Consider the following 23,469-nt stretch of genomic DNA (forward strand, 5'->3'; position numbering starts at 1 on the left):
CGTCTGCTGTCCTTTAACTGTACCATTTCTTGCTGTGTCCATCCACTGACAAACTGCTTTTAACAGGAACAAAATCTATTATCATATATTTCATAGTGCTGTCTTCAAATCGACTAATCAAATAAAAGCACTTACTACAACTAAGCACTGCTAACTAAATTCAACTATGCATGTCTATTTTTAACTACCAGCTAATACTTTGGAATTAATGTGAAAACGACTTGAAAAGCCTCCTAGCATTTATTCTCTCTTTGGTATTCTGTGGACGCTCTCCATCTTTCACTGCAACCCTCCTCTCCTCCCTGCTTTCTCTCTCAGCCAGAGAAATGTTTGGTATTCCAGGGATTGTCTGCTCTTCTTTCCTCTCCAGTCTACTCTACTCCTCTCTTTTTTTTCTATCATTCCTCCCCTCTTCTCTTTACACCGTCTCAACTCTGTCCTCAGTTGCGTCTTGATGCACCTTCTCTGTTTCTCATTTGTGCTCCCCTCTCCCACGTATTTACAACCTCTTCTCTCCTCTTCTTGTTTCACTAAGTATAGAACTTCTTTCTTTTTTTTTTTTTACCCACTCATTTTGTCACTAACTGAGCACTGATGTCTGGTTGCTGTCCTATGGTGCAGGCCACACATGCCAATGACACATACAAGCATCACTATGCTGCACCCATCTGTCCTAAGTATCATAAAACCAAACTCCAAGCCCACATACAAATGAGCAAAACACACATGCACAACACTTGACTTGCGACTTCTTGTAGAATGAGGCGGTGGCCAGCAAGAAAGCGACCTGGTCCCCAAGTGAACCGTGCACTGCTTCCCTTGGTTTGACAGTCGGTGAGTTTGGGAGCGATGCTTTAGCTGTCCTCCAAATGATCTCAACTAAAGAACATCGCACACTTGTACTAATAAGAGCTAAATGGAATTGCATCATTAAAAATGTGACCATGCACTCGTGTTAAAAGGGACAAAACTCCAAGAAACACACAAAGTATGACTAGAAAAGCTAAAATTAGCACTGATGAAACTTTACAGACCTCCTCCAGTCAAAATCCATTCGTTTTACTTTGTGAACATATCCGTGGCGTAACATGAGCGAAAAAAGCCGCCAATGGCCTGATCAAGCAAAACACAGCTTCAAAAACACAGATTTATTTCTGTATCTTTATTCTTCTTTAGGATTTCTTTCTGAATTACTCCAATATCACCACATGCCATTGTTTAGCATACAGCAGTTTTGCAGTGTTGGAGCAGACTCACTGGTGAGCTGGTGTGCTCCAGCTGCAGGTGCATGAAGACAGAGGCAAGAACTTCATAGAAATGAATGGAAAAAGTTTTGAATATGTAATAAACTTTAAGGTGTATTGGTTATAGCTTTTGGTTGTAATATAGTCTGTTTACTTTACAACCTTCTTATTTAAATGGTGGTTTTATTGTTGGTATGCTGTGTTTAATTATGCACTTCCTGTCTTATACAATGAACAAGTCTCAAAGACATGCACAGCTGAAACCAGAAGTTTACATACACTGTATAAAAAGACATATAACTTTTTTTTTCTCAATATCTGACATTAAATGGGACTAAAGTTTTCCTGTTTTAGGTCAGTTATGATTACCAAAATAATTTCTATTCGCTAAATGCCAGAATATTGAGAGAGAGTATTTCAGAGAATTTGTTTTTACTTTCTTCAAAAATTTCCAAAGCCATGACATCATCATCTGGGCTTTCCCAAATAGTTTAAAGACATAATAATGTTGCTGTATGTAAACTTCTGACTTGGAAGAAACTAATAAAAAATTCTCTACGAAATTCTCTCTCTGATTATTCTGACGTTAATCAAATAGAAATAATTTTGGTTATTCTAACTGACCTAAAATAGGAAAAGTTCAGGTTTTATGTCAGACAGTGTGGGAAAAAAAGGTTTATGTCTTTTTATACAGTGTACGTAAACTTCTGGTTTCAACTGTATTTACTAAAGATGTCCTCAGACAAAGAAAACTCTGTGCAACAATCCAGTAATGAACATACTGACTGTGTTTGTGGAAGTGTGCCTGCATGTTTGTGTTTAGCTCAGCTCATTTTTCCTCTTGTTTCTGTGCATTAAGCACATTCATTAGGTCCCAGGATGTGTACAAAGTGAAAACTTTGTGTTTGCGTCAGTTTGTGCTGATGCCAGTTAATATCTAATCACATTTTTCCACTGACGGCTATTTTCTGAACACACACAAACAACAGTAATTGTTGTAATGACAATAAAGTTAACTCGGGTGACCTTCGTATTTAATAAATACCTTTTTGCTTTATGAAGTAGGTTAAACTCATAAGCAATAATTTGGGAGGAACCTTAATGAAGCAACTCATGTTCAGCAATAATCATCTGGCAGGAGGGAATTAAGTTTGTGTTTCTGCAGAGTTCTTGGAGGATAAAGTGGAAACAAAAGAGTGTTACTACTTCAGAAATGACATCATAATGCCCATATTATGGATGAACATGCCTCAGAACTACACGGAGAAAGACAAGCACAAAAATGTAGCATCACAGTCCAAAAAAAGCACAAAAAAGTTTGGACCAGTTCAGCTTCAGGTGAGAGCGGCATTTAATTTCAATAAAATATGCAGACTTTGAAATGTGGGATACAGAAACCTCTCTGAACTCTACTCAGAATTTCACTCTGCATTCAGGAGAACATGCTATTTGGAATTCCATTATACTGATCAGACTAAAATGTCTTCTTTTCTTCTGGCCCTTTGGTGAAATGCTGTATCCATGTGGTCTCCTCTAACCTTTATGAGGGACTGTACTCCCCAAACAGAGCAACGCTGTCCTTAAAGAAGGGAGCAGAGGTGCAGCGCAATTATACTCAATTATTACACAAAAACACTAAATTGTCCACTCCTTCTACACCAGTCGGGGTAGGCAAAATAACAGCGACACCTCTGTGTATAATGAAATGCAAACAACTCCACAAACTGCATACTCCAAAATGTCCATAAAGTTGAATCAACACATATTTGTTTTAAAAAACCTGAAGGAAGGTAGATTTTTTTTTTTTTTTTTTGCAGACTTGCTGTTTGTGACCTGAATTAGTTCCAGCAATGTGTACATAATAAACTGGCACCTGGGTGTGTGTATATATAATTAATTTACAGAGCACATGCACAACAATGTTTTTTTGCAAACACACAATATAAATTATTCATAATGACAAAGAATCAATGCGTCTCTGGTGCTAAAAAAGAGAAATAGAAATGTTCCAAGTAACTATGTTCAACAGGAGCTATAGTTGTTTTTTTTCCTGGTTCCCACAATCCTTAAAACCCGACCTTGTTTGACAGTGTCAATGCCATTGTGAGTGCCTTCATATTTTGCTATAAAGGTGGAAAAAACTAAGACGCACTGCACATAAAATGTATTGGATTCATATACTGGTGTGGGTTTAATACTTTATATATGGCAAAAATATCTCAGAAATGGTGACTGATTTTCTTTAACATGTGACACGAGTCAGAAACCTGAAAATCGGATTAAGCTTGTAAATGTACATTTCTGATGTCGTTCTTTAGCCCTGTGACTGACTGGTGAACCGTCCAACCCTCTACCCTTGATGCAAATCTCTACAGGCTAATTAGATATAGCTAATGGATGGTGGATGGCTTTATTAGATTCTTAGTAAAACTTGCAAAAAAAATCCATTTACAGTAGACGTTTAACCAGCTACTATGTTTTAAACGCCACTATAACACTGCATTAGACTAAAAAGAACATCTCTTCAGAGCGTCGCTCATCTGTGACCCCCTATTAGGTCCTGACTGTGACTTTGAAAAGCCTATGACAAGAAAATAGACATTTTTTTTTTTGCAAGGAAGGGACGCCCAAGTGATAAAAATTTGATATAGATATTCTTTCAAATTCTTTTTTTTTTTTTACAAGCCACAACTAGAATTTGATAATAATAACTTGACACTTTCCCTTGGATGGCACCGATGTGTTAAAGATTTAAGGTGTGAGACGGGGCCAGAGTTAGAAACTCCGAGAGCGAGAGCCAAAGAGAAACTGAAAGCATGACTGAGAGTCAGAGAGAGCGTAGCTAAAATGACAGTAAGTGAGCACATTCAGTCTCGAAGATTTTCACACAGATTTTATAAACTCTGCTTATCATCAGAGAGAGAAACACAGAGGATAAAAGGGGGCACATAGATATGAATATGCTAGAGAAACCTTTTATCTCCCTTCCCCCCCCCCCACACACACCCAATTCACATTAGGCTATTACAGTGCATTTGAACTGCAGTGAATTGTTGAACTGCTGGGACATAAGAGATAAGGGAAGCACATAAGAAAATCTAAACTTGGGGGGTCCTGTGTCATAATATCAGACGAATCCCATACTTTATAAATCTCCAAATGTTTAAAGTTCACTGGATTAACCTACGACGACAGCCGTGGGATAAGCAAGGCACAAACTGTGGTGTGAGGAAGCGTCTGTGATGTTCAATGACAATGGTGAACGTTGAAAGATCTCCTCTTTTGTATTTGTGTCTGCTGTGATTTGCGGCTTCTCGCTAGAAGACAAAGACTTAACGCAGAAGCTACAGCATGTGCCTGCATGACGTTAAAAGAAAGCCATTTCTGGTAGACTATTGAGCAAGAAAATCAATACGACCACAGCATCCATAGCCTCCATAATCTCCCTCATGAATAATCTGTTCATTGTTTAATGGTAGACTTGCAATCCCACCAGTCTAAGTGGGACTCCCACCGGGACGTCTGGGTTTAGGATGGCACCAATATAAGCCCTAAAACAATGGTAAGACTTCACCATGTTACATCACTAAACCTACTCCAAACCCGAATGGGGAGACATGAAGGAAATACGCAAAGTGTGTCCTAAATGTATAGGACTGGATCTTTTGACAGATGTAAGTGATCCCTTTAGAGGACCTGAAAGCCATTCTGAACCAACTTAACCTCTAAATACACAAGAGTCTTGCAAAAAGCATTGACTAATACTGCATTATGGTTTACTACCAAAATGTAAATGCAAATACAGTCATGACTAGATAATCTGACCCTTAACAATCCAAAACCTTGCTATCCGACAGGTTTTTAAGAAAAACTAACAGAACCCATGAAAAATATCTTTAACATACCGACAGCCTTGGATTCCAACTCCGACACGACAATCATGTCACAAATCAGGATAACGGTGTATTATCTGACTGAACAATCCCACAGATTGGCGACGTTCAGACTGCAGGACTTAATGCTCAATTCGGATTTTCTTGTGAAATCTGATTCCTTTGCGAGTTCATTCACGTTTCCAACTAAATACGACTTGTATGTGATCTGCTGTGTGAACTTCATACGACCCAAAAGTGTCCCACATGTGCAGAAGAGGACACGACGACGTCACACGCAGTGAGCGTGCTCAGAGTTTACGGAAGTAAATATGGATGGTAACGGTGGAGCGTATCTGCCACTCCTCCGCTGCCACCGATGGTGGAAACAGAAGTGTGACCGCTATCCTAAACTGGCATCAGCAGCCAAGTACTGCCTGTGTGTTCCGTCCACTTGCACCCCGTCAGAGCGCTCCCCCGGGGTGGAAGTGTCCCCGACTGCGCTGAATATTTGGATATTCATCATTAATTGGGCCTGAATATCCAGAGATCAGAAAGAGATATTTAGACCAGCCCTACTAGTTATTATAACAACTATAAACAATAAGTATTAACAACAAATGAGCCTTCCAGCATCAAGCCCTCCTTGTATTTCGACCTCCGTCTTGACAATCCAACAGCCTTGCTATCCGACATAAAAGAAGGTTTCACATTTAGTGTTGGATTATCGTGTCACGACTGTACTTTCAATTTTAACATTTGGACATCAGAGTCACATCAACAATTACAATTTAGATTATAATGTTTTGGGGTTTTTTTTTTTATTATTATCATTGTTATTATTATTTAGACAGATTTTAGAAGAAGCTTTTAGTCCTGAACTCCTCTCAGACAACAACATAAATCAAATACCACCATTCAGCTATGAGGGGGGAAAAAATACATTTTGATGTATTCAAAGCTTCTCTTCATGTGGTTGATTTTATGAATTTCATTTTGTTTTGCACAAGAAAAACTGAATTAAAAACTAACAAGGCTGTTGCATGTGCTCCCAAAAGAAAATTACCTGGGAAAAGGTAAATATCAAGGTCTTCTATTCAAATCTGAATGGACTAATAATTACAAGGAGACATCAAATAGAGGAGTAAAAATAATTTCCCTCAAGCAGGCTGAATGAAAAAGAAAACCATTTGATGGCTACATTTTCAACAAACACAATAGATAAAAGTTACAGGGTTGTAGGCAGGACGTGGCCATTTTTCACTTGCTTAGTGGAAATTCCTGCTGTGAAGCTGCAAATGTAGCGAGTGTCATTTTATTCTGCACCATTACTAGTTACACATTAGGTTTACAGCCCGCTGAGTAGATGCAGAAAAAAAAGATTATTTCAGGAGACGCTTTTACTCACATGCAAGAAACAGAAGGTGTTGCTGCACGAGTGTGTGTTACATTCTTTACAGACGGGCATTTTGGAGGCATCATCGCTATGAAAATTGTTGACAGTAGAGCTGAACTTAAAACAGTTTCTACTTCTTTCTGCATTGGATCTTTTTAAATTATAGACTGAATGTTGGTGCACAAGTATGGATTTAATTACAGTCGTGACTCGATAATTCGACCCTTAACAATCCTAAACCTTGCTATCTGACAGGTTTTTAGGAAAAACTAACGGAACCCATTAAAAATAGCCTGAACATACCGACAGCCTTGGATTCCAACTCCAACCGTGATGTTTTATATCACAAATAAGGATAACGGTGTATTATCTGACTGAACAATCCCACAGATTGGCTACGTTCAGACTGCAGGACTTAATGCTCAATTCGGATTTTCTTGTGAAATCTGATTATTTTTTGCGAGTTTGTTCACATTTCCAATTAAATGCGACTTGTATGTGATCTGCTGTGTGAACTTCATACGACCCAAAAGTGTCCCGCATGCGCAGAAGAGGACACNTTTCTTTGCTGCATTAGATCTTTTAAAATTATAGACTGAATGTTGGTGCACAAGTATGGATTTAATTACAGTCGTGACTCGATAATCTGACTCTTAACAATCCTAAACCTTGCTATCCGACAGGTGTTTAGGAAAAACAAACGTAACCCATGAAAAATAGCCTGAACATACCGACAGCCTTGGATTCCGACTCCGACATGACATTTTATGTCACAAATCAGGATAACGGCGTATTATCTGACTGAACAATCCCACAGATTGGCTACGTTCACATTGCAAGACTTAATGCTCAATTCGGATTTTCTTGTGAAATCTGATTTTTTTTTGCGAGTTCGTTCACATTTCCAATTAAATGCAACTTGTATGTGATCTGCTGTATGAACTTCATACGACCCAAAAGTGTCCCGCATGCACAGAAGAGGACATGACGACGTCACACGCAGCGAGCGTGCTCAGTGTTTATGGAAGTAAACACAGATGGTAACGGTGGAGCGTATCTGCCACTCCCCCGCCGCCGCCACCGATGGTGGAAACAGAAGTGTGACCGCTAACTAAACTGGCAAAAGCAGCCAAATACCGCCTCTGCGTTCCGGACACTTCCACCCCGTCGGAATATTCGGATATTAATCATTAATTGGATCTGTGTTGTTCAGACTGTCATGAAAAGATCCGATACAGGTCGCATAGGAGTAAAAACCAAAAAACTGACTTGGGTCACTTCCGCCTGCTGTCTTTTTACCTTTGATGTCAGCCGACGGCCCGTGCACAAGCGCAACGGTCAAAGGGGTGAAATCCAGCTATGCACAGTGTTCTAACAATATACTAGTTGTTACAACAACTATAAACAATGAATATTAACAACATATGACCCCTCAAGCATCAAACCCTCCTTGTTTCTCCACCTCCGTCTTGACAATCCGACAGCCTTGCTAGCCGACATAAAAGAAGGTTTTACATTTAGTGTTGGATTATCGAGTCACGATTGCATTTTTATTGCACGTCTAAGCAATTCGCCATTTTCTCTTCCATGTTGCACCATGTTCCTGCTGGGTTTTCATTTTGTGATACAGTACTGTAACGTGTAACTGATATCTTTGTTAATGCTGGACAAGGATGAGAATCCAGAAAAGCGACGTTAGCAGTGTTGGTCTTCCTCACCTTCATGCATTCATCACACTGCAGGTTTTAGGAGCAAGTTAACTGTGTTGCTTTGTGGTGCAGAAACACGTCTCGTGCACTTTTCGCTTATGACTCGTTATTGCGTAACATCACTTGCCCTAAATCCAAAATACCTCCAAACAAAGGATGCTGACCCATTTGGAGGGACTAGCTCCTCACCTTCTGCCCCAGAAACTTGAGTTCAGAGGGAGAGAGAGATAGAGAGAGAAAAGTACTGCATAATCTGGCAAACATCCCACTTGTGGATCCATAACTGCACAAGCTTTACATTAAAAACAAAAAAAGAACGAGAGAGAGAGAGAGAGAGATAGCCTATAATAAATTAGCTTCAATGGAAAAAGAAGTCACAATTAGACATTTTTGAAGATAAAAAAATATGTAACTGTCCAGATGATTTTAACATTCCAAATCAAATAAAACAGCTTTAACTGTCACACACTATACAAACTATACCACTGAACTGAGTTGGATAATAGACGTATATAGAAGATGTTAGGACCAACTTACAGCACCGGGATATGACATAACGATGCTTGAAGAAATACTGCAAACAATTAATATACGAAGTGTGTCAGAAAAGTTTCAGGATTGGTGTCACGAAAGATATATTTCAAATCCAAACTAAAAACCACAAGTTCTCCCCTTCCAAGTAATCCCCCTGGAGTCTAACACACTCCCCCAGCCTTCTCTACCATGCCGCCATGCACTCCTGGAAGGATTCTTCCAGGATCCTCCTCAGCTCTGTCGTCACAGCCAATTTGATGTCATCCATGTGTTCGAATCGGGTCTCCTTGATGACCCCCTTGAGCTTGGGGAAGAGGAAAAAATCGATGTTCTTCTCAGCCAGGAACTGTGGGATGCTCAGGGCATTGTGAGCAGGCGCGTTGTCATGGTGAAGCAGCCACCACTTGTCCTGCCACAACTCTGGCCTCTTCTCGCACACTGAACGAAGCAAACGCAGCAGGATCTCTTTGTAGATGTGCTGGTTGATCAAAAACTTGTAGTTTGTAGTTTGAGTTTGACATATGTCTTTTGTGACGTCAGTCCTGGAACTTTTCTGACACACCTCGTGAATATAACAAGCACGAAGATACAATATAAACCTTCATTTATCCTTCCGTAGGGTTTCATTTTAGTTAAATCCAACTTTCTGATTCATCTGCAGTGGCATTACAGCTTTCCAAAAGTGAAGCCCAAACATCTCGATCGCTACCTGGTAGCTGCTGTTAATTTAGGAAGCACTTGATTTGACATGCAGGAAAGTTTTCTACGAGCAGAGCGTGCATTTTTAATGTCCACACCGCAGTCCATCAAGTCCATTTAACTGAAGAATTCCACCACTGATTAATATTCTATTAATTACGCAGCCCTTGTTTCAAATCTGAGCGTGCACCTAACTTACCACGAACACGGTCTGATATTTTTAGCAGCAGCACAAGAAGAGCTCAAGGAGAACATCTGTAATGCCAGTGTGAACATACACCCCAACCACTGCTCTTTGCTCCTGTGCTGAGAGTCCGGTCAGCCCAAACAGACTGAGAAGAGCACACAAAGGGTGCCAAGTTCAAACGAGAAAGCTGTCATATTGACTGCACTACATGGTGGGAAGTTGATTACCCACACACACACACACACACACACACACACACTCACGACAAGTATGTGTGAGTGAGAGGGTATGGTTCTCGGCTCCCACAACGCGATTTGATGATGGTGGTATCACTCCTTGAACACTCCACTGCTGCCCGACCATGAGCGCACACCATACACACACACACACACACACACACACACACAGACAGACACAGCAGGAGAGTTGACATTGCTGCTTCGATCAATGCAGCTGACTACTGGCGTCAGTACCAACAGCGTTATATGACACACTCTCACAGTGAAGAGCTTCCTATGGCGTTCCAGTCAATATGGGTTAATGGCGTAACGGACTGCTTCCCTCTCTCCTCTCCCACCGTCTCTCACTCTTTACCTCTCCGGTAAACACAAATATGCAGCCGCACCTGACTGTCCGGGCTGACAAATCCATCAGAAGTCCTTCCTTTCTTTTAATGATTTGCTGTGTTTGCTCTAAGAAGCTCCCCCGCTGAAACCCAGTGGCTTTGACTAAATTTGCCAGCCTATTATTCTCAATGAAGGGCACACAGATACTGATAGGAGCAGGGGGATAACAGGTCGATAGCAAGTAAAAATAGGCGATGTAGCGCTAACAGAGAAATGCAGTAAATGTCATGTAGTAATCATAATCACTGATATTGTGCTGAAATATAACGCGCTTCTCGGAAAGAAAGGAAATGGCATTTTCTGTTATATGAACTATGTGTGTCAGTTGCTCGCTGCATCATCCACTTAAAACAGGAAGTATTTTTACATTTATTTACATGTGCTCCACTGTATGACATCCTATTATATACGTCAAGGCAATTTTCATAAACATATTACGCGTCAAACCCATTAATTTCAATCATTTCCACTTCAAACAGCTAATATTTTACATGTGTACATAAAACCTATTTAATCAGTTTACATTCAGCCCATTTCCTCAACGAGCTAATGGAAAGGAAACCCAAATGAATTTATTCTCCTGTAGAATGACTGAGGCGTGTTTACCCTGTAGCTTTCATTCAGACGGCACAGTCGGTGTCGCCCTGGCAAAACCTACAAGCTTCACAGTTCCCAGGCCGAATGGAAGCAGATATTATTGTGAATCTATACATCCTAAATTTAGCTGTTTTCATACCTCAGCAGCTACAATGTGCTCCGAAGAAACGTAGCCCATCATTAACGCCGATTTAATTAACGCGCACAAACTCAGGGGTACGATGACAAGTGTGACATGTCAAGTTTAGAAACCAACGAGAAGAGTTAAAAAAAAAAAAAAAAAGATGGTATGTGAGTCAGTGCCGCTTTTAGACACTGGAACGTGGTGGCAACATCTGAAGATTCAACAAGATCCAGTTTGGAAAAACAGGCCTGTCAACTGTCAGGACAGAGTGTGGTGAACAGAGGATTTAAAATGCAACTTGCAGCATTGAACGGAGCACACTTTTAAAGATGAATCCGGCTTTTGATTCACAACGCAACATTTTAAATATTAGAGCGATTCACGCAGAGAGCGTTTCGACGATTGTCGTTCATCCACATCTTTGAAGAGCCTCTTCCATCTAAGAGGCAACAGGAGACCCCCCTGTGTTGTTTATGTGCCAAGTCTCTTGTTTTTTATTGCTGCCATGACTTTAGTGTCATTTTCTCCACATGAAATACTTTCAATAAAGCAACTATATGTCTTGAACTTGCTAATGACATTTATGAAAATTGATCAAGGCCTACGATTTCTCTTTGAGCCTTCCAGCGTGTCTTTAGGGGGAGACTTCCCCTAAACACACGACTGCAAAATCAGTTTAATCCCGATGAAGCCCACTTGAGAAACAGGACGCTGTGACCACTCACCCTCCTTTCAGCTCTTCAGGAGCAGCTGCTTCCAAAGACAGAGCAAACCAGGAAACCAAATAACTAATAAAGAAAACTACAGTATTTATTTATTGAGCAAATCAGTTACTATGAGTGAATAAAACATGCACAAGTACGATTATGACGTCATTATTTTCAGTTCAGACAGCGACTGAAATGACAATAAACATTTCAGTTACTCGTGATGACTTCGTTATTTAGCCACAACATCCTGATAATCTTTTTATCTGCCACCACGCCATGCTTTGTTTTGTATTCAAATAATGTCACAGCTCCTTCTGCTAAGTAGTGCAATTTTCTGCAATGGCTATTTGCAGGCCTCTGAGATTTAGTAAGGCAAAACTCTGTGAAATAAAGGCACCACTAAGAAAACTATCTGGCTAGAAGCATCGGAAAAAACTCTAGATGAATAAATCTTTCTTATGTGTAACATCATGTGTAAGGACCCAAAATCCCCAAGCAGGAGGCAGCGATCTTTTTGCTTCTCATCCAATGGTTGGTGGCTACAGGGCTCTTGCCACAGTCTGTGAAAAGCCTTGCATCAAGTCAGCAAGATTTGGAAGCTCCTAGAAGTGTTCCTAATGGATTCTACACCAGTCTACACCACTGAGACACAGGGAGGGAGGGAGGGAGAGGGGGAGAGAGAGAGAGAGAGAGAGAGAGGGAGAGAGAGAGAGGATGGAAATGCCAACACCAAAGGGGATGAACTTCCTGCAATTTCACAGATATACACACATTGAGGCATGGGCACGCACACATTACATGTTGTAATGCAGTGTAAAAGTGATACCCCTTAATAACATACACATGGTGACACGGTGAGCAGTGCAACAGCAACAAGAAATGAGATTACACAAAAAACACCTGCGACCTGTAACACATGGGCTTGAACATGTAGAGAGACAGACACGCTCGCTCATTCTTACCTCGCTTTTTAAAACAAAAAAAAAATTACTTATTTGTGTCGTTTCTCTCTCTATCGCTTCCACAAAGTGACCCTTCACTATGAGGCAGGTTCAGCACACCCAGGATATGCTTTAGTTATCTGGCTTCACGAAACCCAAACAAGCCACGGGATCACATGAAGCTGGTTGTGAATATATTAAATCAACCCAGGGCTTCAGCTCAAACAAACCAAACCAATGGCAACAATGGACAGGTGCAGAGCTGCATATTTTTTCACAAGAACCAAAAACTTTCAGCCAATATAAGGAAATAAAATATATATATATAATACAGGCTAAAGGCGACAGTGTTTCTGCAGTAAAAGCTGTAAAGAAAATCTGGAAAAAATATAAAATAATAGTGATATGAAAGCAGACAGTGTGAATGATAAGTAAACAGGCCGATGAGTGTCACTAGTCATGAGTAGATGTATTACATTAAACTAATGTCCTATTTTTATGGTGTGTGAGACACTTTTTCAACGTCAACCTGCGAGATTGTAAACGGTCTTACTGCAGACTTAAATGATGAACATGTGAGCTATAATGATTTAGTCTTTCAATCAGTTTCTGTTTTAGGATTATATTGAGTACAAAAACATACGAGGTGTGTCAGAAAAGTTCCAGGACTGGTGTCACAAAAGATATATTTCAAATCCAAACTACAAACTACAAGTTTTCCCCTTCCAAGTCATCCCCCTGGAGTCTAACACACTCCCCCAGCCTTCTCTGCCACGCCGCCATGCACTCCTGGAACGATTCTTCCAGGATCCTCCACAGCACCATCTTGCGCCATCTTGATATTGTCCACGTCTTCAAAACGGGTCCCCTTGATGACCCCCTTGAGCTTGGGGAAGAGGAAAAAATCCCACGGAGCCAGGTGGGGTGAGTAGGGAGGTTGCTCCAACACGGCGATGTTCTTCTCAGCCAGGAACTGTGGGATGCTCAGGGCATGGTGAGCAGTTGTCATGGTGAAGCAGCCACCACTTGTCCTGTCAGAACTCTCGCATCTTCTTTGAACAAAGCAAACGCTGCAGGATCTCTCTGTGGACGTGCTGGTTGATCGTCTGAAGGGGAAAACTCATAGTTTGTAGTTTGGGTTTGAAATACATCTTTTGTGACACCAGTCCTGGAACTTTTCTGACCCACCTCGTACAGAACATTGAATTTGCATTGAAACTGTTCACTGCTCCAACAACTCTTGCCCTCTCACCATCTGTGCACTTTGGTTTATCTTCCAGGAATGTCCGAGATAATTTATTGATCTGTGAGCCGTGTGTAAATGCATTTCTCTGTTTTTGCCAACATAATCCGTTTCAGAGCAGTCTGTAGTTCGTCATCGTCGTCCCGAAAACGCAGTCAAACCTCCTGAAGTTACCTTAATAACCCCAAGTCCTACTTTGTAGCACAGTCCTCAGGATGTGTGTGTGTGCTTTGTGCTTGTATTTAATGTGCACGGTTTAGTTTCCATGCCAGGTGTTTCACAGAAATCCCTCAACAGGAGAGGAAACTCTGCAGCTGGCCAAGGGACTGAAAAACGCTCACTCAGCTTCTTTCTCGATGAGCATGTGTGCTGCTGTGTGTGTGTGAATTGGGGGACAGTGGGTGTGGGGGGTGAAAACCTTCTTTTGTTTTTTTGCTAATTTGAAGTTGGTGGTGTGAGATGACCTTTCTTTCTCATTCTTTCTCTCACACATACAGTTGTGTTGCACATTGTACATAATTATCAACAATTTCCGATCAATAGACTCGTTAATTACAGTTGATCTGGTGTGTTGTTTTAATCAAGATGTTCGAGGAGAATCGTGGTTTGTTTCAACTGGGCATATTTAATTATCGTTAACTCAGCAACTCTGGCTGCATGCATCATGTTAGAATAGAATAGAATAGAATAGAATAGAATAGAATAGAATAGAATAGAACAGAACAGAATAGAACAGATCCTCCATTGGGGGAAATTTATACACCACAGCAGCATCCAAAAATATAGAAAGAAAGTTCAAGAAAATAACAACAATTAAGTTATAAAATAAGTATGTACACAAGATGACAAAATATACCATTGAATGAAAAAAATATATATGAACAATATTTACAGTGAAAAAGAAAAACAGATTGTGCAAGTCTGCAGTGCAAAAGTGAATTATGACCATGTGTTAATTGTGTCCGTTTGGTTAACATCAGCCAGTGATGCTGATGTTGTTCAGTCATTAACTCGACACTGTGCAGAGTGTAAATGGCAAGTCACACAAAACAGTGTGTGTAAAGTGTTTCACATGAGCTCCACGCAGCTTCGCCACGAAAAAAAAAAAAAAAAGCTTTTAATTCTGACTAAAGCAAACAGAAAGTCACTTGGAAGAAGCTAACTGCTAGCTCTGCTACAGATCTCCATTCAGGATACTAGCTGGCCGACCCAATTTCCTGCATATTCATCACATCATTTTCATCAGTGCACACTGGTTTGTTGACATGTTTGAGGCTGACGTGTGGAGATGTTTTCCACAGTTTTTGGGAAACTCGTGGTGATTATTGCTCTGCTGCTGACTGAGAAGGAAAGTTTTCGAGAGTTTGTTGATGTCAAACTTGAAAAAGCACCATGTATGAGAGTTATCCCAGCGGTGGAACCACATCTAGTGGCTCCACAGCTTTGAGAAAGAACCTGGAGATGATTTTTCACTTCCCAAAAACCAACTAGAAGAAAAGACCAAGATGAGATGGACTGAAAGCCCAGCTCTACAGGATGCAGAACTGTATGGTGTGTATCTTGCCATCCTATTCTTGAAATCCAGAAACTTGCAGACATGAGGCATGTTATTAGCTCCTATCTCTTCATATGAACACATCCTAAATGGAGCGCTAGATGAAGATCCCTGATGCGTTTAAAATAACTGATGTTTGTGTTTACCTTCTGTCAGCCTTGAAAACAAATGCTTAAAATGATACCAATCTTATTTTGAGGTTTATTCTTTGGAAACCTGCTGGAAACTGCTCGTTATTTATGCATGTTGGCCTGACCTGTGGAGCCAGAACAGCTTAAATAATAGAAAAAGTAAGCAGATTCTCCTTAAATGAGAATTTTTAAAAACAGATTTTCTCCAGGAAATAATTACTTGTCTAGTTATTTACATAGCTAGCCTCATCATTTAGCAATTAAATATACAAAGTTCAAAAGAAAACTAAAATAATAATACAAACAATAATAACAGAAAATGTGCTAGTTTTTAATTTTTTTAATTAGTGCATATTTATTATTTATCATCCTTCTGAATTAGTTTTGTAGCTATACATCCCAAATTAATTTCTACTAAAAGAGATTCATGTCAGTAACAAGCGTCACAGCTGCACTGACAAGAGTTTCCCAACCTGCCAGCAAAAAAAACCAACCGTTCAGTCACTGTTGTGAACAAGAAGTAATGCCTTGTATCCGCTGGGTTTCTTCTTACAGGTAGCAGCACTTAAAAAATGCTCAGGGGAAGTGCTGGTAGTGCTTCTTGTTGCTAAGCGACAATTGCAAACTCATTTGAGGCAAGGCAGTCTTTTACTAAAAGTTTAAATATTAATAACTTTGAGCATTTGGCATCAGGAGTGCAAAACACATGTTAAGCTCCCAGCTCCGGCAGGAATGCACACCAAGGAATCTTTAACTCAAAAAAAAAATACTGACATTGTGGAGAAAGGGTCCTAGTGGACACACAACCCAGGGCCTAATCCATAATGTTTCACACAAATCCATAGCTATCGCTCCAGGTCTAACTCCTGATGAAGCAGCTGTAAAAGTGTATAAATATTTCAAATCATTTTATGAGTTCTTTTTTTTATTTTTTCTGCAGGGGAAAACAGATGGAGACGACGGTGAGGGAGATGACGGGTGAATAGCATGTGGCAAAAATCCGACATTCAGATCCCCAAATATCATCACACCGCCATCGCTGTTCATAAAAGATGAGTGACGCAATTCTCTTTTTGATTTGCTGATGATCGTGATCAAATCTTGGATGTTTGTCCTCTTGAATAATGTTGTGTTTTTTGCCTCTGATGTGGCGAAGACAACAAAATATAGACAGATACGAATCCCAGCCTCCCCCGTCTATCTACTCCTCCCTCATCATCTCTCCACACACCTCTCTTTCTCTCCCTCCTTCCGTCTGTCTCTCTTTCTGCTTCAGGGGAAATTAATTGATGATTATCTTGTCTTGCAGAGTTGGTTTGCAAACTTGCTTTTTTTTTTTTTTTTATCAGCGAGGCCTTGCTTTCCACCACTTAGAGCTTTATTTGACCCCCCCCTCCTCTCTCCCTCTCTCTTTTTCTCTCGCTCCATCCCTCTCTCCGGCGACTGAGGTCTTATCAGTTAGCTATGTGTTCAGACTTATAGTTCAATTTGGTTTCCTTTAATAAAAGGACAGAACAGAGAAAACAGATTTATTAAGAGAACTGGCTATGTTAACAGAGACAGGCATGCAGATAGGAGGCGACGGGTTGGTAGGGACAATAAAAAGGCCAGGCCAAATGGATTCTTTGTTAGTGTAAATCAGTTTAAATTAAAGGGGGAGAAAAAAAGTGAGAGGATTGATGAGATGAAAGAAAGAAAAGAAGGGAGATGTGGTCGGCCAAGATTTGTGGATTCATGGGGAATTTCAAAACATGTTTTCATCTTTGCCAAAACTATTACTTGGCTAATGATCTCACGTGGCATTCAAGCTTAGAGATTACTTTTGTGTTTTTATTCCATAGGGAAATCTGCTGACAGCATTACTTATACCAACATGCAAAGATTTAATCATTAAAGATATGTACAGCGCACACGGTGCCGCCAAAGAACAAATGCTCCAGGTGAGTTAGTAGGTAGAGGATTTGGACTATGCTTTAATAAACCACAGAGCATCAGATGGGTCAACACACAAGCAAAGGAACAACAGTCGCAAGTGTCGGATTAGTAATTTGTTGACTGCAATCAAATACAAATGAATCCAAATGTTCCCTCCCCTAACCGGTACACTGAGCCCTCTTGGTTTTCATTAATAAACGGTGACACGTTCATCATCATCATCGTGTCGAGTCTGTAAAGCTGCTCAGTCACAGTGGCACAAAATGCACCATGTGAGGGGACACAAGACCTCAGATGGTTATCAATTCAAATTCCTGACCCTGGTGAGCCTTTTTTTTGGAACTGTATCTACATAGGCAATTTATGCAAGCTATGGATAGAGGTCACGGCTATTTACATAGCTCAACAGAACAGAGGTTAAAGGATAAACAAAAAGTGAGGAAACTTTCCCCTTTGTCAGTCCAGACATGCACACATCTAATATTACATTCATATCAACCTTTAAACTCTGAATCTTCAAATCGTAGGAGGTCCCAAATTTTTGAATGAAAACAAACTTTAGCCTGTCTAACTCTGCAGATTCTTTAAAACAACAGATCTAGATTAAAATAAATACTTTTCTGGGCTGCAAGGTGGCTCGGTGGTTAGCACCGTTGCCTCACAGCAAGAAGGTCGCTGGTTCGTGTCCTGGTGAGGACACCCGGGATCTTTCTGCGTGGAGTTTACATGTTCTCCCCGTGCAGCGTGGGTTCTCTCCGGGTTCTCCAGCTTCCTCCCCCATGTCCAAAAACATGTTGAGGTTAATTGATGATTCTAAATTGTCCGTAGGTGTGAATGTGAGTGTGCTTGGTTGTCTGTCTATAAGTGTAGCCCTGTGATAGACTGGTGCCAAAATCAAGAAGTCACGACTACGTTCTACTTCAGTTAATGAGAGCATTTTGGTGTTATCTTTTGCAACGTGCTTACAGAGTTGCAGTGTGAGTAGCACTCCCTTCAATCGACCTGCACTGTAAGATATCCAGCTGGTTATTATGTGATCTTTACGCGTGTTATGTTACACGTGCAATTACCTTTTCGATGCACTTTGTCTTGCTAAATTATGCATTAAAAGTGCCTTAGGGTGTGGTTTGTGATAACTGTTTTTCTCATTTGATAGACACATTCCTTTGAACAGTAAAACCAGATTAACTTGGTGGTAACTCTACTGTATGTCTATAATGGCATTTTACATCTACAGCATCAGTGTCCGGCTTTGCTCTCCTGAATAAACTGCCGATATGTTAAATCTAATTGGTAATATGAATCTATTGTTTTAGTCAACATTACTATTATTGATGTTTACACTTTTATATTTACACTGGAATCCAATAAACTCCAGTAACAGTCACTGACAAAAAGATTAAGGAACTCACACATATCGGGGCTGATCACACGACTTATCTCATATACACACAAAACAAAACATTTAGAAATATCACGCCTTGTTTTGATGCAGCAGTGTCATTTTCTTTACACACTCGCAAACACACACACACACACACACGGGCATGAATCAATTTTTGACGTCTGGGACATCAATGAAAAACAAAAGAATGCAGGCGGAAAAAAAAAAAAACAGATATCAGCAGAAAGACCTGTCAGTTACACACTCACCACATGCATGCACGCGCAAACAAACACACACTTCCAATCGCTCCCGAGGCAACAAACACACTTAAGGGTCCCCACAGATGCGAAACAGAACAAAGGCAAGAAAGGAAAAAAAAAAAAAGTAAAAGACAAAGTATTTCCTGGAATAAGGTTTAATGGCTGTCAGCTTTGCTTTCAACATACACAAACACTCCAATGACACACATCCAGGGAAGCACACAAAGTCGAGGATGTACAGTACACGGATCGAGCAGGATGAAAAAAGTGAAACAGATGCACGCACACACACACAGGGGAGGCAGTGTGTATATCTTCTCTCTTGAGTTTGTCTTTGATATTTAGAGTTCATGATTCATAGATGAACCGTTACACAAGCGTAATGGAAATCTCGGTGTGTGTGTGTGTGTGTGGTGTTTGTTTTGTGTGTGTGTGTGTGTGTGCATCCTCAAAAGGTCAGGCTAAGCATTTGTGTCGCATCCCAACAGGCACGCAGACATGGTACAGTCTTGTATACCGCGGTCGTAGCACACAGCAGAACGACATGCAGCCAGGAGTGTTCACAGCAAGAACCGATGTGAAGGTTCGCCTCTCGTTGTAGAAATGATGATACGGGACACACGAGCACACGCTTATAGCGCACGTGTACATATATAGTTTATACATTACAGTAGTCCCAAGTGATGGAGGGACAACCAAGACAACAGCTCTGGGCCGCGAGCCAAGATTCGCCCACACAGAACTATTAACATGAGCGGTTGTTCTCATAAATCAGAAGCAGAGCTCAACCGTAGAGTTTTACCTAAAGCACAGAGAAATTAGTTGGATGTATGTCAGAGCTCGATCAACATGAGACTTAATCAGCCTGATTTCTCAGTGGGGATGCAGCTGACCGAGTCTACTGAGGAACTTCTTTCTAATTTCTGATCCCAGAAATGCCAGGTTATTATATAAAACACCAGATTAGGCATTTATTAAATAGATAACCTGAATATGAAACCTTCCAATCAACAGCACTTGCAGCCAAAGTGTGAAACATTGGTATTCGCTTAACACATGACATAAAAGTCACTCGTAACTCCTTCAACTGTTCTCACCATTTAGATATTTTTGAACATACAAAGTCTGATTTCTAAATGATCAGCAGTCATCTCGAGGCTTATTTCCATTCATAGTATAGAGCATCCTTCTTAAATCTCACTGTTACTCGCAACAAATTTCCCAAAACATTTTGCTCATTTTACTCAATTTGACATCACTATTGCCTCAGAAAATGTCTGTGTATCATGACACACATCTCCTTACCTTCATATACAGCTTTGAAGCCCTGTGCACTCACAGCAAAGTCTGTGGTAAACCACAAGGCCAGTATGGATCCACTGCTGACTATAGGGGAGGGCAGCATGAATCCGGACAACCTGGAAAACAGGAAGAAATGTTTCAAAATAAGTTTCTGCAACACAGCAGGACGGCTGACTTTTGACGGAACACAGCAAGGCAATATTAAATCTGAAAGCTTGAAACATGTTAGCACAGGTACGTGATGGTGAAATGCAACTGTTCATTGTCATTTGTGTTATGAGCGAGACTGAACCCATAAAGACCCCCACTGGTCTGACATCAGGTCCCACCGTGACTTTTTTTTTTCGTATTTGTTTTTCTGACTGCGTGTGACTCTCATTCACTGAGGAAAAATAGAATGAGGGGGTGTAAGGTTTCCACTAAATCACTAAAAAAAAAGTGATACACCACTGAGTCACGGTGCACGAGCTCCACATTTTGATGATAACCAAGCATGTCATGAGCCCAGACATTTTGAAACGGTGGATTGCCTCCTCTGGGTTGGGAACAAGTTGGTGGTCCAAATCAAGGACTTCATTTATCTTTGATCTTGAAGGTTAAGTTCTCATGTTCCCAGCAGATCTATTCCCCACTACTCACTCTGAAGCAGTGGGTCAAAAGAATGAAAATGCCAAGCCGCCTTCACGAGATGTCAGAGTTCACTCTTGTGCATTGAGCGAGGAGCTCCAGAAGGAGCGCTCAGGGAGACACTGCTTCTTCACAATGAAAAGGGGCCAGCTGAGATGACTGAGGTTGGTAATCTGACTTGGGCGCCTGCAGACGGAGGTGTTGTTGGCATGTCTGACTGCAAGGAGAACGTAGGGCCAACCAAGAGCCAACCAGAGGGTGTGTATAGATTCAGTTTGGCAGAGGAACTCCAGAGTGTCCCACAGGAGGAGCAGAGGATACATGGCTGAGCACAAGGATGCCTGGGCTGCTACGTTTTTTTTAACAAACAGTAGTATTCTGCACTGAACAATGAGAGAAATAAAAGGAAAATGAAGGCAGACATGGAAACAGCACTTATGTGCCAATGTAATCAAAGTAGGGATAACAATGAGTCTGGATTCTGTATTCATTTTATACAATTCATTTTTCATTATTTGAAAGGTCAGCTAGGTCCAGAGAGAGGTGGGCTGGGACAGCACACGAGGAAGGAAGGAGAAAATGAAGGTGTGAAAGTAGAAGAGAAGCTGATTCTCCCCCCCAAAAAACAGTTTGGACAGACAAAAAAAGGCAATAAAATGAGTAAGCCATTTCAACTACTGAGCAACACAGAGGACAGTGAAAACAGAGACCGGTGAAAATGAATAATTTTAATTCTCTGGCCTCAGAGCAAGGACACATAGGACAGACTGGAGCGGATGAAGGAAGCATACAAAAAGCAACAAACAGAAAGAGGGATGGAGACAGGAGAGGAGACAGAGGAAATGGAGGACAGACGGAACCGAGACAGACGAGAGAGGTGTGGTGAGAACAGAGCAGCAAGGAGGAACAGAACGGGCCTTCAGCCTGTAGGCCTGAATAAGATGTTACTTCACCACAATAGTGTCTGGCACCTTCATTTTTATCTTCAGTTCTATGCATTGAGCCAGAAATCAAACTTCTGGTTTACATGGATTTGATCTGTTTTTTGTCACTGAGCACTCAGGTCCCTGTGACTGGGCTAATTAAATGTTGTGCTCTGTTTATACCAGTAGAGGGTAGAGCATGCTACCAGAACAGTTTTGCAATTTCTGTTAAGAAACAGTGAAACATAGAATTCCTATTATCCATTTTTCTATATGACTGTATCTTTTAAATAATGATTTATCAAATGTTGTAGATTACAGCAGCTGGTACTTGTGTGGTTGCCTAATATCTCTAGTCTTAAAGATAAAACACACATATTTTTGCATTATGTCTGAATAAGATAAAAGTACAGCACAATAATTAGGTTTCAACTAGACACACATACACTTGTTAGCATACTATGGTATTTAAATGACAACCAAAACACACACACTGTGTGCGGAAGAGTCCTACCCACTCTTCTTTGACAATATATACATATATATAAAATTGGCCGTTCTTGCGTTGGCAGCAGTGTGAAACCGTCTACTTTTTCAGCCTGTGTGCTGCATTTTCTGTGCACTTGCTATTTTTCTCAAACAGAAAGAGAATTGGCTGGTCACAAGCTACAATAAATCACCTTGGTGGCCCACAGGGGACAGCAGTTGCATTCTCACATGAATATTTCACCACTCAACAAATAAGATGTGAACAAAGTGAAATGGGTATAACTAATTATGCGCGGCATGCTTTGCTCCTCCATTTTTAATTTCATGGGCATATGAACTTTCAAGGACATTTTGCTCTGGGCCAAGGTGAGTTTTTTGCCACCGGTCCAAGATGTAGACAGGGGTTGGCTAGATGTGGGACTTCTATTGATCAAAGAGGTGCTGGCTGCAGTGTGGAGCCACCGTGGCTGAAAACAGCAGAGGTAAAACTGTTTGTGAAGGGCTTTCAGCAAGCTCTGGTATTGACTTAGATGAACATTTAGCTCAAACTGTTTTATTTTTATTTTTTTTAATAATTCATGTATTGATTGAAAATATACACAACATTAAAACCACTGACAGATTTAATGCTTTAATACAATGCCTTCCTGGGACAAAATGGGTGCTGTCATTCATGTGGATGTTACACATAGCACCATTGTGGCAGACCAAACACCCCGACTGAGCCACGCAACAAAATGGTTGCGTGAAAAGAACCGACACAAAATGTGGGTTTAATGCAGCGGCTGATCAGTGTGTGTCATGTTGCAATATTCCTGACATTAAAAAAAAAAAAACAATATAGGCAAAGCAAATGGTACAAACCCCCACACAAGCATCATTATTTCCTTTCTCCCTCCATCTGTCACTGGGAATAAAATAGTGCTGTGATCTGTGTCTTAAATGGAGGATTGACCAAAAGACTGATGAGGATTCGCA

General features: G+C 40.7%; 1 protein-coding gene across 1 annotated transcript in view; it reads right to left on the reverse strand.

The window, feature by feature from the left end:
• The window catches only part of csmd1a (CUB and Sushi multiple domains 1a), a 122,280-nt gene that overhangs the window by 54,356 nt on the left and 44,455 nt on the right, over positions 1-23,469 (reverse strand). Inside the window, exon 3 of the mRNA XM_008297673.1 lies at positions 20,456-20,568. Within this exon, the coding sequence (XP_008295895.1) occupies positions 20,456-20,568 (113 nt within the window). The remainder of the gene's footprint in view (positions 1-20,455; positions 20,569-23,469) is intronic.

The sequence above is a fragment of the Stegastes partitus genome, unplaced genomic scaffold, assembly GCF_000690725.1.
Source record: "Stegastes partitus isolate 25-593 unplaced genomic scaffold, Stegastes_partitus-1.0.2 Scaffold1235, whole genome shotgun sequence".
Classification (NCBI taxonomy): Eukaryota; Metazoa; Chordata; class Actinopteri; family Pomacentridae; genus Stegastes; species Stegastes partitus.